We start from the raw sequence: 17,264 nt of genomic DNA on the forward strand, positions 1-17,264 counted from the left end.
TTCAAAGGGACCATTTAGTATTTTACTGTAATTATTTATAAATTACTGTTAACTGTTAATTATCTGTGTGTGGATTATCAATCACAATCTTTAAACCCAAGATGATGTTTCACTGGAATTGAGTATATTTTTACACTAAATTCTTGATTTATTAGGTTTTCTTGTGTGAGTTTAGTGAATATAAGCATAGCTTAAGTCATGGTATGAAGTAAGTAGGACAGTAACTATGCTGCTTTTCAAATCTAAAGAAAAATTCGCTTTATATTAGACATTACTGGGTTAGATTTTTCAAGTTTCTGCTTCCTTCAATTTGTGTAATGAATATGGATAGCATGCAAATTACTACACCTGCCCAGTAAGTATAACCTTTCCAGACCTTGGGTGCTTTCTGTGCATCAAGCAAAATGTCAAACACAGAGTGGGTATAGTTGTTGAAAGTTGTCTCTAAATAGTATGTTAACTCTTCTGTTATTTAATTGTTGTAACTAAATATAAGACCCAATAATAATGAATTTAACCATAATTTAAGTGGCTATAATTCTTAAGGGGAATGAACACTTACTTTTCAGCTGCTGTAGATTATTAGGAGCTATCTCTGATTAGTTTTACTTAAGATGATTTGGGTTTCACTTTTCAACAAAAAGATGAAAAACACCACATACCTTGTATCTCACTAGTAATAATTTCTTGTTAAAAAATTAAGATGAACTAATGGCGTGTATACATTAAATTGCAGTGGAATAATAATTGTCAATACTTATGTAACTCTTAGGCCAGGGACTATTCTAAGTATTTTTCCCTTATTTTTCATAAAAATTTAGGAAATATATTCCACTGTTATCCTTATTTTAACAACAGAGAAAACAGGTACAGAGAAGTTAACTAATTAAGCTAAAGCTTCCATAACAAATAAGGGACAGAAGTGATATTTGAATCCAGTACAGTCTGGTTTCAGAGCCTCTATATTTTACCAGCTGCTAGACCATACTACCTCCCTGTTGAATTATCTGACCTTCTTCCTACTGAAGAGACAAATGATGCCTCCAGCCCTCTCTCATATATATCTCAGTAAAACTGGAATACCAATTGTTCTTAACTCCCTTCCAGTGACAGCCTACTCTGACAACATAGGGTGAATTAGATGCTCCTCCTGTCCTCCCCTGTCACATAACACCCAATATGTTGGTCTGTCATAATATTTTTCTTTTCATTCCCCAATTAATTGTAACTCCTTGAAGGAAGGATTATTGAAAGACTGGCACACAACACAGTACAGGAATATAGGAGAGGTTCAACAAACATCTGTTGAATGAGTTAATGCCTCTCATTGTTTGCAGGACTGACTATTGGCACTCCAGAGGACACCAAAACAGTCATATCCACCCCACCACCACCACCATTATTACTCTGATATCAACTTTTGCAGTTCTCCACATTGCAACAAACTTCACATTTCTCTTTGAAACACCAATAGGTATCCCCCCCACCAAAATAGTCTTACCTTCTAAATCTTCTTTCTCAAAGTGTGTTTTGAGAATAGAACGAGTTCCACCTCTATCCACAACTGCCTCTTCATCATTTCTCTGTAGAACAGAGAGAAAGAAGACTAAATGATAGTACATAGATTCTCTTAATTTCAGCAAATAAACTTTAATGTGATCTAATAATTTAGGGGTTTAATTCAGTAACATAAACCTACTTGTACATGACTATTCTATTTGATTATCAAGTGTTAGTTTACAAAAGACTAAGATTAATTTGACCACACATTCAGAGAAGGAATGTCATTTGATTTTCCATGAAATTGAAGGCAGTCAAACATTCCAGTTGGCATCATTTATTAGTGAGATGAAAACTAGAAAAGAAACAGTTATCCTGTCAATTTAGTAACATGTATTTTTATCTCTGATAAAGAATTCTTGTTAACAAGATGACATTTTGAACTATACAAGGAAAATATGAAAATCATTAGTGCTATGTCAGGGAGAAATAATTCCATTGCCATTATAAATGGGGTTGGGGGGAACTAATCTCTTGAAAGCAATTAGTATCAATTACTAGGTAAACTAAAACTCTAGTGACTTTGTTTCAGTATAATGCATTTTATTCAAACTAAACTGTAAATTACAATCATGTGCATTAAACCTTCATTCAGTTTCTATAAATTTTTTACCTATTTAGAAGGGCTGCGCATAGGCTTTGTCTTCTGAACACTGTACACATAACTCAAAATAGTATACTCAGTGATTTGGTACTCAATAAAATAATGGGGGAGCTGTGAGTATAATCCATTTTGACCATGCAGGAATGGACAAAATATGAAATACTGAATGAAGTGAAACACAAATTATTTACAACTTTTATCTGTGAACACCCAGGTAAAACTTGCCTTAAAAGTGAATACCGAGTACAAAAGGAGAAATGAAAAGGTAGACTAAAGTTGAATGAAACCTTTCAAGATCTATTTCTAAGCCTATTCTAGTTTATTACTATTAGAAAAGTAAAAGGTTTTTGCTTCTTCTCTGAAAGCTTTTTAATTCCTGAACATAATCTTAATAAAGATTTGTCCTCCATGTTTGACAAGTCAGTACTTTCAACTGCAGGAGTATAGACATATTTCAGCCTAAAAAGATCAGCTCTCATATGCTTCAAATGCAGCACAGTATGCACCAGAAGGACATGTTTCATAGCCTATAGTCCTGTTGTCTTTCTGACAACTTGTACTGACACAAGTCAGGGTAAAGTCTTTGAAATCAGAGTTAGATAAACTTATACTATAAATGAGAGAAAATGAGAGAAAAATTAAAATGAAGATAGATTTCAGAACCCATTGCTCTTCTGTTTGGCAAAGTTTAAGAAAATCTGTTGGTTTAACCAATAATAGCAATAGAAAGACTAAAGTTGAGACTTTTATAATTTTCCTGAACCAGATAAATGCAAGTTTCAGCCTATTTTGAATCTGTTCTTGATACATTTACAAATCAAATTTACCCTCTGTGCAAGACATTTTCAAATATATGTCACACTAGAATACAACTCTGCCCTCTGGGGTGTTGTTAGGAAGAATGCCAAAAACTAAGTCATGCATCCTTGTTCAAAGGTCAGAAGGAACACTATTCGAATATAACTCAAAATGGCAGTCTCTGAAAACAACTGCAAAATGGAAAGCTTATATAGAATACATGAAGGTGTTTCCCCCTATACAATAAATACTTGATTTTGATTTCAAGGACCTGAAATAATTTTCAGCTTATACAAAATGTTTCTTCCCCTTATTTATATAAAGCATGTATACTGTCCACGTACAAAAGATAATTCTGTTGAATCGCTAATGTTGAGATATTGAGAGAAAATGAAATTTTGCAGCAGAAGTAGAAATGGAATCTAAATAAGAAATAACTGATTATTTAATTACTATGCAGGTTACAGGCAGAAGTGACCTAATTTTAATTTTTCTTTAAAAGAAAAAGAACTGGAAGCTAGAATATGAATATAACTCAATGTAAGTGACTCATTTTGTAGTTTCATATTATCTTCTTTAAATACTCTCTGGATGTTCCATATTTTCAGCTGAAAATTCCCAAGATACAGATTAATGTTAATACATATACCGAAATTCCTCTACTTTGGCTATAGCTCAAAAGATCACTTCAATATTATTCAAGATGTTTTAGCAGAATATTTCCCTTCCCCCTTATTACCAACAGCAAGTAAATATGAGGTGTGATGATGGGAATGCAGAGGGACTTATGGCACTGGGTGCCAGTCTATGCAGTAATAGAGCAATAAGATATTTTCACTTCATTTTGAACTGTTACTATCTTTAGAATTGGTGAACATCAAATATATTAATGCACCCTAATTTCCATATGTATTTACTCACCTAGGAACAAATTTTAGCACTGTGTAGGGAGAGAACACAAATATATTACATTGCCTTTCAATACAATTCACCCTTACTACACTGTTGGGTAAACGTTTATAAGATGATTGAGTCCAGTAAATAGTATTGTGTTGGGATATATATTTCTCAATATAGGCCATGTTCCCTCCAAATTTAAAGCATTGCCCATATTGAGAAATATATATCCCAACACAGTCACATATTCATATATATGTAATCAAAACAAAAGTTTCACAAACCAGTATTTACTCTTAGTATAAAAAGTGCACTCTGATATTTTCTGTTCCAGGGTATACTATTTCATTTAGAAGTCCTAGTCACTACCCATTAAATTTATTTCAGGACCGAAAAATGGCTTGTGACACGCAATTTGAAAAACATTGGTATAGACTATGGCCCTGGGACAGACTAACAGTAACTAATTCACACAGAAATTTCTTCTAGACTTTTTTGTAAATATCATTAGCTCTATGAATATGTAAAAATCACCTTTTTCTGATTTACCATAGCTCTTGAGCACAGCCACCAATGAAATAAACTTTTCTAGTTTTACAAACCAAAATCTAACAGTAATCTTGTGAGCAGGAAAATTCAAACTTTTTCATAACCTTTTAATTCTCATCTCATTTAAAAATGAATAGAGGAAAAGGAGTTCATTTTCAATTCAGAATTCTTTCTTCCTTAGAACTATTTATCATATCATTTTTAAAAAGTAACCACTTTTTCTGCCTTATTTTTTAGGTATTAGATATTAGAATAGTACTGTGTGCTGTATACTCTCCACTAACCCTTACAGATCCACTTTCCACTCTTATTCACCATGCTCTGTGTCTTTACAGACTGCATCGCTAGGCCCCCTTGCCTTTTAGCTTCCTATTGAGTTCAGCCAATGAGAGATAATGACAGAAGACTATAGAGTTGGGATGAGAGAAACATGGCCCATTTTGGGCCATAGTTTGGCAATGGCTGTGATCTTCTATCAAACACCAAAGCGCTTGTCACGTGACTCTTCTACATCTATACATCTTGCTGGTTTGCATTAACTGCTCCCCCACCTTGCTCCTTTAGGCCTAGAAATAGTGACAGTTTCTGACTGTTGCAGGTTTCTGGGATTTCACTAACCCTCGCTGATTACCCTTTATCCTGCCTACTTTTTAAAAAAAAATTTTATTGGAGTATAGTTGATTTACAATGTTATGTTAGTTTCTGCTGTACAGCAAAGTGAATCAGTTATACATATACATACGTCCACTCTTTTTTAAATTCTTTTCCCATATAGGCCATTACAGGTTATTGAGTAGAGTTCTCTGTGCTATACAGTAGGTCCTTATTAGTTACCTATTTTATATATAGTAGTGTGTATATGTCAATCCCAATCAGTCCTTTCATTAAATTCTTTTTATCACCCTTCTTGAGTGACCATCTCTTTCTTGCTATGACCCTGATTTACATGTCACATTTATTTCAATGACTAAAAACCATGATATCAAGTTTCATAGAGATGAACATATAATCAAAGTGGTAACCTACATACATAACTTTGACTAAGAAATATCTATCAAAAAATACTGTTGAATGTTTAATTATGTACAATTATTTATTTTGTTTTTATCTTTTGCCTTTAGGAGACAGACCCCCCAAAAATATTACTACCATTTATGTGAAAGAGCATTCTGCCTATGTTCTTTTTTAGGAGTTTTATGGTTTCAAGTCTTGTATTTAGGTCTTTAATCTATTTTGAGTTTATTTTTGTATATGGTGTGAGGAAATGTTCTAGTCTCATTCTTTTACATGTAGCTGTCCAGTTTTCCCAGCACCACTTATTGAAGAGACTGTCTTTTCTCCAATTGCTTTTCGCCTCCTTTGTCATAGACTAATTGACCATAGTCACACAGATTTATTTCTGGGTTCTCTACTCTGATCCATTAATCTATGTGTTTATTTTTGTGCCACTACCATGCTGTTTTGATTTCTGTAGCTTTGTAGTATAGTCTGAAGTCAGAGAGAATGATATCTGCAGCTTTATTCTTTTTTCTCAAGATTGCTTTAGCAGCATTATTTGCAATAGCCAAGATATGGAAGCAACCCAAGTGTCCATCAACAGATGAATAGATAAAGAACATGTGGTATGTATATATATAGGTATATACATATATAATATATATAAAGAAATATTACTCAGCCATAAAAAAAATGAAATTCTGCCATTTGCAATGATGTGCACGGACCTAGAGAGTATTATGGTTAGTGAAATAAATCAGACAGAGAAAGACAAATACTGAGTTTTCACTTATATGTGAAATCTAAAAAGTTAAAACAAATGAATGCATAAAACAAAACAGAAACAGACTCACAGATATAGAAAACAGACTAGTGGGTACCAGTGGGGAGAGGGAAGGGGGAGGGGCAAGATAGGGGTATGGAATTAAGAAGATACAAAATACTATGTATAAAATAGATAAGTGGGAGACATTCAAGATGGCGGAGGAATAAGATGTGGAGATCACCTTCCTCCCCATAAATACATCAGAAACACATCTATATGTGGAACAACTCCTACAGAACACCTACTGAATGCTGGCAGAAGACCTCAGACTTCCCAAAAGATATATATATATTTTTCCTTTTCTCTTTTTGTGAGTGTGTATGTGTATGCTTCTTTGTGTGATTTTTGTCTGTATAGCTTTGCTTTTACCATTTCTCCTAGGGTTCTGTCTGTCCGTTTTTTTGGTTTTTTGTTTGTTTACTATAGTTTTTAGCACTTGTTATTATTGGTGGATTTCATTTCTGGTTTGGTTGTTCTCTTATTTCTTTCTTTTTTTTAATACTTTATAATTTTTGTATTATTTTTGTATAATTTTTTTATTTTAATAACCTTCCTTTCTATTTTTCCTTCCTTCCTTCCTTCCTTCCTTTCCTTCCTTTCCTTCTGAGCTGTGTGGCTTGACAGGGTCTTCATGCTCTGGCCGGGTGTCAGGCCTGTGCCTCTGAGGTGGGAGAGCCGAGTTCAGGACATTGGTTCACCAGAGACCTCGCCACTCCACATAATATCAAACAGCGAAAGCTCTCCCAGATATCTCCATCTCAAAGCTAAGACCCAGCTTCACTCAATGACCAGCAAGCTACAGTGCTAGACACCTTGTGCCAAACAAATAGCAAGACAGAAACACAACCCCACGCATTACCAGAGAGGATGCCTAAAATCATAATAAGGTCACAGACACCCCAAAACACACTACCGGACGTGGTCCTGCCCACCAGAAAGATATGATCCAGCCTCATCCACCAGATCACAGGCACCAGTCCCCTCCACCAAGAAGCCTACACAACCAACTGAACCATAATTAGCCATTGGGGGCAGACACCAAAACCAATGGGAACTACGAACCTGCAGCCTGTAAAAAGAAGACTCCAACTCACTACGTTAAGCAAAATAAGAAGACAGAGAAACACACACAGCAGATGAAGGAGCAAGATAAAAACCCACCAGACCAAACAAATAAAGAGGAAATAGGCAGACTACCTGAAAAACAATTCAGAGTAAAGAGAGTAAAGATGACGCAAAATATTGGAAATAGAATGGAGAAAATACAAGAAACGTTTAACAAGGACCTAGAAGAATTAAAGACGAAACAATGATAAACAGCACAATAAATGAAATTTAAAATTCTCTAGAAGGATCGATAGCAGAATAACTGAGGCAGAAGAACGGATAAGTGACCTGGAAGATAAAATAGTGAAAAAACTACCTCAGAGCTGAATAAAAGAAAACAATGAAGAAAATTGAGGACTGTCTCAGAGACCACTGGGACAACATTAAATGCACCAATATTCGAATTATAGGGGTCCAAAAAGAAGAGAAAAAAAAAAGAACTGAAAAAATATTTGAAGAGATTATAGTTGAAAATTTCCCTAATATGGGAAAGGAAATAGTCAATCAAGTCCAGGAAGCACAGAGAGACCCATACAAGAAAAATACAAGGAGAAACAAGCCAAGACACATATTAATTAAACTACCAAAATTAAATGCAAAGAAAAAATATTAAAAGCAGCAAGGGAAAAACAACAAACAATATACAAGGAAAACACCATAAGGTTAACAGCTGATCTTTCAGCAGAAATTCTGCAGGCCAGAAGGTAGTGGCAAGACATATTTAGAGTGATGAAAGGGAAAAACCTACAACCAAGATTACTGTACCTAGCAAGGATCTCATTTGGATTTGACAGAGAAATTAAAACCTTAATAGACAAGCAAAAGCTAAGAGAATTCAGCACCACCAAACGAGCTTTACAACAAAGGTTAAAGGAACTTCTCTAGGCAGGAAACACAAGAGAAGGAAAGGAGGTACAATAACAAACCTAAAACAATTTTAAAAAATGTTAAGGAACATACATATCCGAAACCACCTTAAATATAAATGGATTAAATGCTCTAACCAAAAGACACACACTGGCTGAATGGATACAAAGATAAGACCCGTATATATGCTGTCTACAAGAGACCCAATTCAGATCTAGGGACACATACAGACTGAAAGTGAGGGAATGGAAAAAGATATTCCATGCAAATGGAAATCAAAAGAAAGCTGGACTAGCAATTCTCATATCAAACAAAATAGGCTTTAAAATAAAGGTTATTACAAGAGACAAAGAAGAACACTACATAATGATCACGAGATCAATCCAAGAAAGAGATATAACAATTGTAAATATTTATGCACACAACATAGCACCACGATACAACAAGCAAATGCTAACAGCCATAAAAGGGGGAATCGACAGTAACACATACATAGTAGGGGCTTTAACACCCCACTTTCACCAATGGAAAGATCATCCAAAATGAAAATAAATAAGGAAACACAAGCTTTAAATAATACATTAAACAAGATAGACCTAATTGATACTTGTGGGACATTCCATCCAAAAACAACAGAATACACTTTCCTCTCAAGTGCTCATGGAACATTCTCCAGGATAGACCATATATTGGGTCACAAATCAAGCTTTGGTAAATTTAAGAAAATTGAAATCGTATCAAGTATCTTTTCTGATCACAACGGTATGAGACTAGATATAAATTAGAGGAAAAAGTCTGTAAAAAATACAAACACATGGAGGCTAAACAACACACTACTAAATAACCAAGAGATCACTGAAGATCAAAGAGTAAATCAAAAAATACCTAGAAACAAATGACAGTGAAAACACGATGACCCAAAACCTATGGGATGCAGCAAGAGCAGTTTAAGAGGGAAGTTTATAGCAAGATAATCCTACCTCAAGAAACAAGAAACATCTCAAATAAACAACATAACCTTACACCTAAAGCAATTAGAGAAAGAACAAAAAAACCCCCACAAAATTAGCAGAAGGAAAGAAATCATAATGATCAGATCATAAATAAATGAAAAAGAAATGAAGGAAATGATAGCAACAATCAATAAAACTAAAAGCTGGTTCTTTGAGAAGACAAACAAATTGATCAACCATTAGCCAGACTCATCAAGAAAAAAAGAGAGGACTCAAATCAATAGAAATAGAAATGAAAAAGAAGAAGTAACAACTGACACTGCAGAAATACAAAGGATCATAGAGACTACTACAAGCAACTCTATGCCAATAAAATGGACAACCTGGAAGAAATAGATAAAGTATGAGAAAAGCACAACCTTCTGAGACTAAATCAGGAAGAAATAGAAAATATAAACAGACCAATCACAGGCAATGAAATTGAGACTGTGAATAAAAATCTTCCAACAGACAAAAGCCCAGGACCAGATGGCTTCACAGGTGAATTCTATCAAACATTTAGAGAAGGGCTAACACCTATCCTTCTCAAACTCTTCCAAAATATAGCAGAGGGAGGAACACTCCGAAACTCATTCTACGAGGCCACCATAACCCGGATACCAAAACCAGACAATGATGTCACAAAGAAAGAAAACTACAGGCCAATATCACTGATGAACATAGATGCAAAAATCCTCAACAAAATACTAGCAAACAGAATCCAACAGCACATTAAAAGGATCATACACCATGATCAAGTGGGGTTTATTCCAGGAATGCAAGGGTCTTCAATATACGCAAATCAATTAATGTGATACACCATATTAACAAATTGAAGGAGAAAACCCATATGATAATCTCAATAGATGCAGAGAAGGCTTTCGACAAAATTCAACACCCATTTATGATAAAAACCCTGCAGAAAGTAGGCATAGAGGGAACTTTCCTCGACATAATAAAGGCCATATATGACAAACCCACAGCCAACATCATCCTCAATGGTGAAAAACGGAAAGCATTTCCACTAAGATCAGGAAAAAGACAAGGTTCCCCACTCTCACCACTCTTATTCAACATAGTCTTGGAAGTTTTAGCCACAGCAATCAGAGAAGAAAAGGAAATAAAAGGAATCCAAATCAGAAAAGAAGTAAAGCTGTCACTGCAGATGACATGATACTATACATAGAGAATCCTAAAGATGCTAACAGAAAACTACTAGAGCTAATCAATGAATTTGGTAAAGTAGCAAGATACAAAATTAATGCACAGAAATCTCTGGCATTCCTATACACTAATGATGAAAAATCTGAAAGTGATATCAAGAAAACACTCCCATTTACCACTGTAACAAAAAGAATAAAATATCTAGGAATAAACCTACCTAAGGAGACAAAAGACCTGTATGCAGAAAATTATAAGACACTGATGAAAGAAATTAAGGATAATACAAATAGATGGAGAGATATACCATGTTCTTGGATTGGAAGAATCAACATTGTGAAAATGACGATACTACCCAAAGCAATCTACAGATTCAATGCAACCCCTATCAAACTACCACTGGCATTTTTCACAGAACTAGAACAAAAAATTTCACAATTTGTATGGAAACACAAAAGACCCCGAGTAGCCAAAGCAATCTTGAGAATGAAAAATGGAGCTGGAGGAATCAGGCTCCCTGACTTCAGACTATACTACAAAGCTACAGTAATCAAGACAGTATGGTACTGGCACAAAAACAGAAAGATAGATCAATGGAACAGGATAGAAAGCCCAGAGATAAACCCATGCACATATGGTCATCTTACCTTTCATAAAGGAGGCAGGAATGTACAGTGGATAACGGGCAGCCTCTTCAATAAGTGGTGCTGGGAAAACTGGACAGCTACATGTAAAAGTATGTGATTAGATCACTCCCTAACACCATACACAAAAATAAGCTCAAAATGCATTAAAGACCTAAATATAAGGCCTGAAACTATCAAACTCTTAGAGGAAAACATAGGCAGAAGACTCTATGACATAAATCACAGCAAGATCCTTTTTGACCCACCCCCTATAGAAATGGAAATAAAAACAAAAATAAACAAATGGGGCCTAATGAAACTTCAGAGCTTTTGCACAGCAAAGGAAACCATAAACAAGACAAAAGGACAACCCTCAGAATGGGAGAAAATATTTGCAAATGAAGCAACTGACAAAGGATTAATCTCCAAAATTTACAACCAGCTAATGCAGCTCAATAACAGAAAAACAAACAACCCAATCCAAAAATGGGCAGAAGACCTAAATAGACATTTCTCCAAAGAAGATATACAGATTGCCAACAAACACATGAAAGAATGCTCAACATCATTAATCATTAGAGAAATGCAAATCAAAACTACATTGAGATATCATCTCACACCAGTCAGAATGGTCATCATCAAAAAATCTAGAAACAATAAATGCTGGAGAGGCTGTGGAGAAAAGGGAACACTCTTGCACTGCTGGTGGGAATGTGAATTGGTACAGCCACTATGGAGAACAGTATGGATGTTCCTTAAAAAACTACAAATAGAACTACCATATGACCCAGCAATCCCACTACTGGGCATATGCCCTGAGAAAACCATAATTCAAAAAGAGTCATGTACCAAAATGTTCATTGCAGCTCTATTTACAATAGCCCAGAGATGGAAACAACCTAAGTGTCCATCATCAGATGAATGGATAAAGAAGATGTGGCACATATATACAATGGAATATTACTCAGCCATAAAAAGAAACGAAGTTGAGCTATTTGTAATGAGGTGGATGGACCTAGCGTCTGTCGTACAGAGTGAAGTAAGTCAGAAAGAGAAAGACAAATACTGTACGCTAGCACATATATATGGAATTTAAGAAAAAAAATGTCATGAAGAACCTAGGGGTAAGACAGGAATAAAGACACAGACCTACTAGAGAATGGACTTGAGGATATGGGAGGGGGAAGGGTAAGCTGTGAGAAAGCAAGAGAGTGGCATGGACATATATACACTACCAAACGTAAAATAGATAGCTAGTGGGAAGCAGCCACATAGCACAAGATCAGCTAGGTGCTTTGTGACCACCTAGAGGGGTGGGATAGGGACGGTGGGAGGGAGGGAGACGCAAGAGGGAAGAGATATGGGACCATATGTATATGTATAACTGATTCACTTTGTTATAAAGACAAAACTAACACACCATTGTAAAGCAATTATACTCCAATAAAGATGTAAAAAATAAAATAAAATAAAATAAAAATAAAGCAGAAAGTAGCACACTATTGTAAAGCAATTATAGGCCAATAAAGATGTTAAAAATTTAAAAAAAAAACGCTTAGCATGTTCACTCAGTAAAATAGATAAGAAACAAGGATATACTATACAACACAGGGAAATGTAGCCATTACTTTGTTATAATTTTAAAAGGAGCATTATCTATAAAAATGTTGAATCACCATTGTGTACACCTGAAACTAATAAAACTTTGTAAATCAAGTATAATTCGGTAAAGAAAAAAACACCTAAATAAATAAATACAGCCGACTCTGTATTTTTACAAATATAGTCTCTATACAATCTGTAAGAATAAAATACAATTCAAAAATGTTATGATTAACAAAAAAAGATACTGTTGAATAAAGAGTAGAGGACAAAATGGTGGGGAAGAGACTCTGAATCATCAAAGAGTTCTCAATAGCATAAATAACTCAAGAATGCTTAATTTATGGGCTTCCCTGGTGGCGCAGAGTTTACCAATCCACCTGTCAATGCGGGGGTCACGGGATCGAGCCCTGGTCCAGGAAGATCCCACATGCCGCGAGCAACTAAGCCCATGCATCACAACTACTGAGCCTGTGCTCTAGAGCCCATGAGCCACAACTACTGAGCCTGCATGCCACAACTACTAAAGCCCACACGCCTAGAGGCTGTGCTCCACAACAAGAAAAGCCACCACAATGAGAAGCCCGTGTACCGCAACGATGAGTAGCCCCTGCTCACCACAAATAGAGAAAGCCCGCACACAGCAATGAAGTCCCAACGCAGCCAAAAATAAATGAATAAAATAAATTTATTTTTTAAAAAATGAATGCTTAATTTCTGAAAGAAATGAAAAGTAGAGTATAGAGTAAACTTCTGGATGTGTGATAAGGGAGTGAAAAAGAGTAACTAATCAAATATAAGTATTAAACTCTTGTGAAGAATGTTCCCTGTAACTGGAGGAATATATGTATATATTTCTACCCATGAGGATCCATGTAGAAATTACCTTTTATTCAGTTTACAGGGTCTCTCTCAACCTATGGATTAATATCTTGTTTAACATTAATGAAACATTTTCCAGTATTGATTTAAGAAGTAGTAGAAACATTTAGACACATGTATTTTATAAACATGACCTGAGAGTTCATTTCTTAAGTGTTTATTTCCAAGGGCTCCACACTTGTCAATTCTCATTAATGTTAAAATACTTCACAGAAAATTAAGGTTGATTTTACTCACTTCAGTAATGTTAAAACATGCTGTTAATAACTGGTAACATCTCACATACCACATTATTTTCATACTTTGCTTTAATAATGTGTTGCTACTGTTTCATTAAAGGCATGCAGAATTTTAACTCATTGTACCCATCTCCTCATTACTTTTTATTTTAAATAATGAAAATAAGAAAATTAAACATTAACACTTGGATTCAATGTTAATATTCATCATATGCATCCATATTTATTCTGGAGGCCTCCTATTTTTTTTCATTTTTCCATGTAAGCTCAAGTATTTTACAAATATAAAAAGGTCAGCTGTTTAACTTGTAATTGCATTATGCTGTATTACATAGGGCAATAGATGTGAAAGCATCAGCTCAGAGATTAACATTTCATAGGAGTTCAATACATACTAGCTGAACTGAAATCTAAGCATATGTCAGACCTAACTTTGAGTGTCACTTAGTATATTATAGTTTAATAAAATAAATGAACCCATATATTTTTACTAGCATCTTATTTTGAAATTAGGTATTGAAAATCTTGCATCTACTTTAAAATATAGACTATACCATTTCATGGTAATACAAGTTCAATCCATCTATTTTATACACTGTATTAATTAACTCATATGAAACATATTTAAAGTAGTCCAATAAATCATTCTTTCTCCTTTCCGGTGTTTTTTTAAATAAAAAAGAAGTGAGTCTGCTTCTAAAGTGTCTAATTGGGGAGGTGGCAATTAGGTTTCATTTGCTTATGCAAAGTAAATGTGTTATTTCATCTTTACACATACAAGAAAAAATAGAACTGAGAATAAGAATTGGAGAGTAAAACCCTCTGTCATAGGAATAAGGATACGAAGGCATAAACTAAATCACCATGTAAAAATTTTAAGATTTTTCTCATATCATTTACTTGGAAAACTCCACCCATACAAACATTAAAGACCTGTTGGGGGGCTACACATTTATGTCAGGTGTGTTAATCTGTTGAAATGAAGTACTCCAAAGTCAGGTTGAAATACTGAAATGTTGAAATGCTGAAAAGCTCAGTGGTGGTGAAAATTTTACAATGCTAAGCTATTTCTGGCTCAGGATTAATTTCATCACAACATATAGTACTGTACTTATTACTGCCACTGTGATCCAAAGAATATTGTCTCTCCTGTCAGGCCTTCTAGGGGGCCTAACATCTGATGGTTTAAGGATAAAAAGTGTTTGAGAAGTTAAGAACAATTTCAATTAGCCAAAAATATTTTAATGGGCAGTGATACCTTCATAACTGAGTTCCTACCTTGTTTGCCCACCTGATCCTCCAGATTTGTTTGTTTTGAATTCTGGACTTGACTCCTGCCTTGTCGTTGAGTCCTCTTACAGCCTCATTTCTGCAGATAAACCCAATTCTGTACCCAGAAAAATGATGTTAACTGCTGCTAAATTTCCTACTGCTGCTTCATGCTGTCTCTACTCTGTTCATATTGCTTGCATGTAAAATGCCCTATGAGGCTCCATCTGTCTTTGTAGGCCTTCCTTATTTGTCCTGCTGTGTCCTTCCCTAAGCATCTGCCACATCCCCATGATCTTGTTTGGAGCTCAAGTACAAGTTTTGGTGTATAACCTGTCCCTCTGCTGCTGATGCTCCCTTTAGGAAGTCAACATAAAGGCAGTATTGGATAAACACTGAGGGTTCGCATGTGGGGCCACATACCTCCTGGATTTAAGTCCTGTTTCAATTAATTCCTAGCTGTGTGACTTCACCATTTTATGTAATCTCTCTGCATCTCAAGTGATTTATTAACATATGTAAAGTTCTTGAGTTTGCCAAGCATGTATTAAGTTCTCAATAAATGTTAATTATAACATTGTTATTTATATTATTATTTGTACTATCAGAGCCACAAAAATCAATAAGACCTAGCTCCTTCCCTCAAAGAGTTTATAGGCTTCATGTTAGGTACAATGCACAATGGTATCATGAAAGAAATTCATACAGGTGAAACTCAATCATAAAGATTATTATTTTTCTCCAAGAAAGTCAGTAAAAACTCCATTAAAAGAGACACTTCAGTTGATTTTTAAAAGACCAATGTATCTTTGCAAGGCAGACAAGGGGACAAAGTGGTAATTTGGGCATAAATATCAAGAAAAAAAACCTATTTATCTGAATAACGGAAAAAGACATTAGTAGGACCAGAGCAGGACTACTAATTTGGTTCTCATTACAATGCAAATGCCTAGAAAGAAAACATCTCCTAAAACCTGGGACAGGATAAAAAATCCTAATGTGCAAAAACTAGAATTTCTAGAAAGTGGAGAAATAATAATTATTTAGATAATATTCTTAAAATTTAAAACTCCATGAACAGGTAAAACAGTGGGCTGGAGAGACAAGAATTAAGGAACTGGGGAAAATATCTGAAAAATTATACAGAATATATCACAGAATAACAATGTGAAAAATATGAAATAGATAATTTTTAAATGAAGGATAATATGATAAAGTCTAACATGTATGTAATTGGAGTTCTAGAAGATGAGAATAGAGAAAATGAGGGAGAAGTACTGCTTGAAAATAATAGGTGAAAAATTTTCCAGAATTGATAGAAGACATGAATCCTCAGATTCAGTAATCACAAACAGTATAATTAAAAGACAATTCAGGGGCTTCCCTGGTGACGCAGTGGTTGAGAGTCCGCCTGCCAATGCAGGGGACACGGGTTCGTGCCCTGGTCTGGAAAGATCCCACATGCCGTGGAGCGGCTGGGCCCATGAGCCATGGCCGCTGAGGCTGCGCATCCAGAACCTGTGTTCCACAGTGGGAGAGGCCACAACAGTGAGAGGCCTGTGTACCACACACAAAAAAAGACAATTCACACATAGACATATCATGTGAAACTGCAGAATGACATATTTTTAAAGCAGCAAGGAAAAAGAAAGAGATTACACCTACAAAGGAATGACAAAAATAGAAGTCAGAAGACAGTAAAATAATATCTTCAGGATACTAAGAAAAAATAATTGTTAATCTAGAGGTAAGCTAAGCTATCATTCAAGAAAGGCACTTCAGACAAACAGAAACTGAGATAATTTATCACTAAGGCATCATTTCTAAAGGAATTTCTAAGTATATATTTCAGAAAGAAATAGAGTGATCCCAGAAACAATGTATGAGATGCAAGAAGGAATCCTGAGCTAAGAAACTGAAGGACATTAAAAAATAAAATAAACATAAGATGAATTTAAACATAACTTCATGATATCTAAGATCCTTTCCAGTTGTACAATACTTGAATTTTTTTATATTCAACTGTTTTCTACTTCAGTGTAAGGGTCATTTTTGTCTGTATTAAGTACCTATCTGTACTTCAGCTTACATTATAAAAATGAATTATAATAACATTTATAATCCTTCCATATATTAATACACTTTCCCATTCCTGATATTTTTACTGAGATACTATGGACTTGTAGGAGACATAAGTATCAATTATAGGAAGGGGATAAAAGTATACAGATACATTTTTAAGTAAAATTGTCAATTTCTAACCTTTCCATTGTGCATAAATTCTTGTTC

General features: G+C 34.8%; 1 protein-coding gene across 15 annotated transcripts in view; it reads right to left on the minus strand.

Annotated features, from left to right (window-relative positions):
* The window catches only part of SLC4A10 (solute carrier family 4 member 10), a 301,395-nt gene that overhangs the window by 187,213 nt on the left and 96,918 nt on the right, over positions 1 to 17,264 (minus strand). For all 15 annotated transcript variants that reach the window (XM_029224937.1, XM_029224936.1, XM_029224932.1 and 12 more), the window contains one exon: positions 1,502 to 1,583. In XM_029224937.1, coding sequence (XP_029080770.1) covers positions 1,502 to 1,583 — 82 coding nt within the window. The remainder of the gene's footprint in view (positions 1 to 1,501; positions 1,584 to 17,264) is intronic.

Source organism: Monodon monoceros, unplaced genomic scaffold (genome assembly GCF_005190385.1).
Source record: "Monodon monoceros isolate NGI ecotype Baffin Bay Population unplaced genomic scaffold, NGI_Narwhal_1 Super_Scaffold_16, whole genome shotgun sequence".
NCBI lineage: Eukaryota > Metazoa > Chordata > Mammalia > Artiodactyla > Monodontidae > Monodon > Monodon monoceros.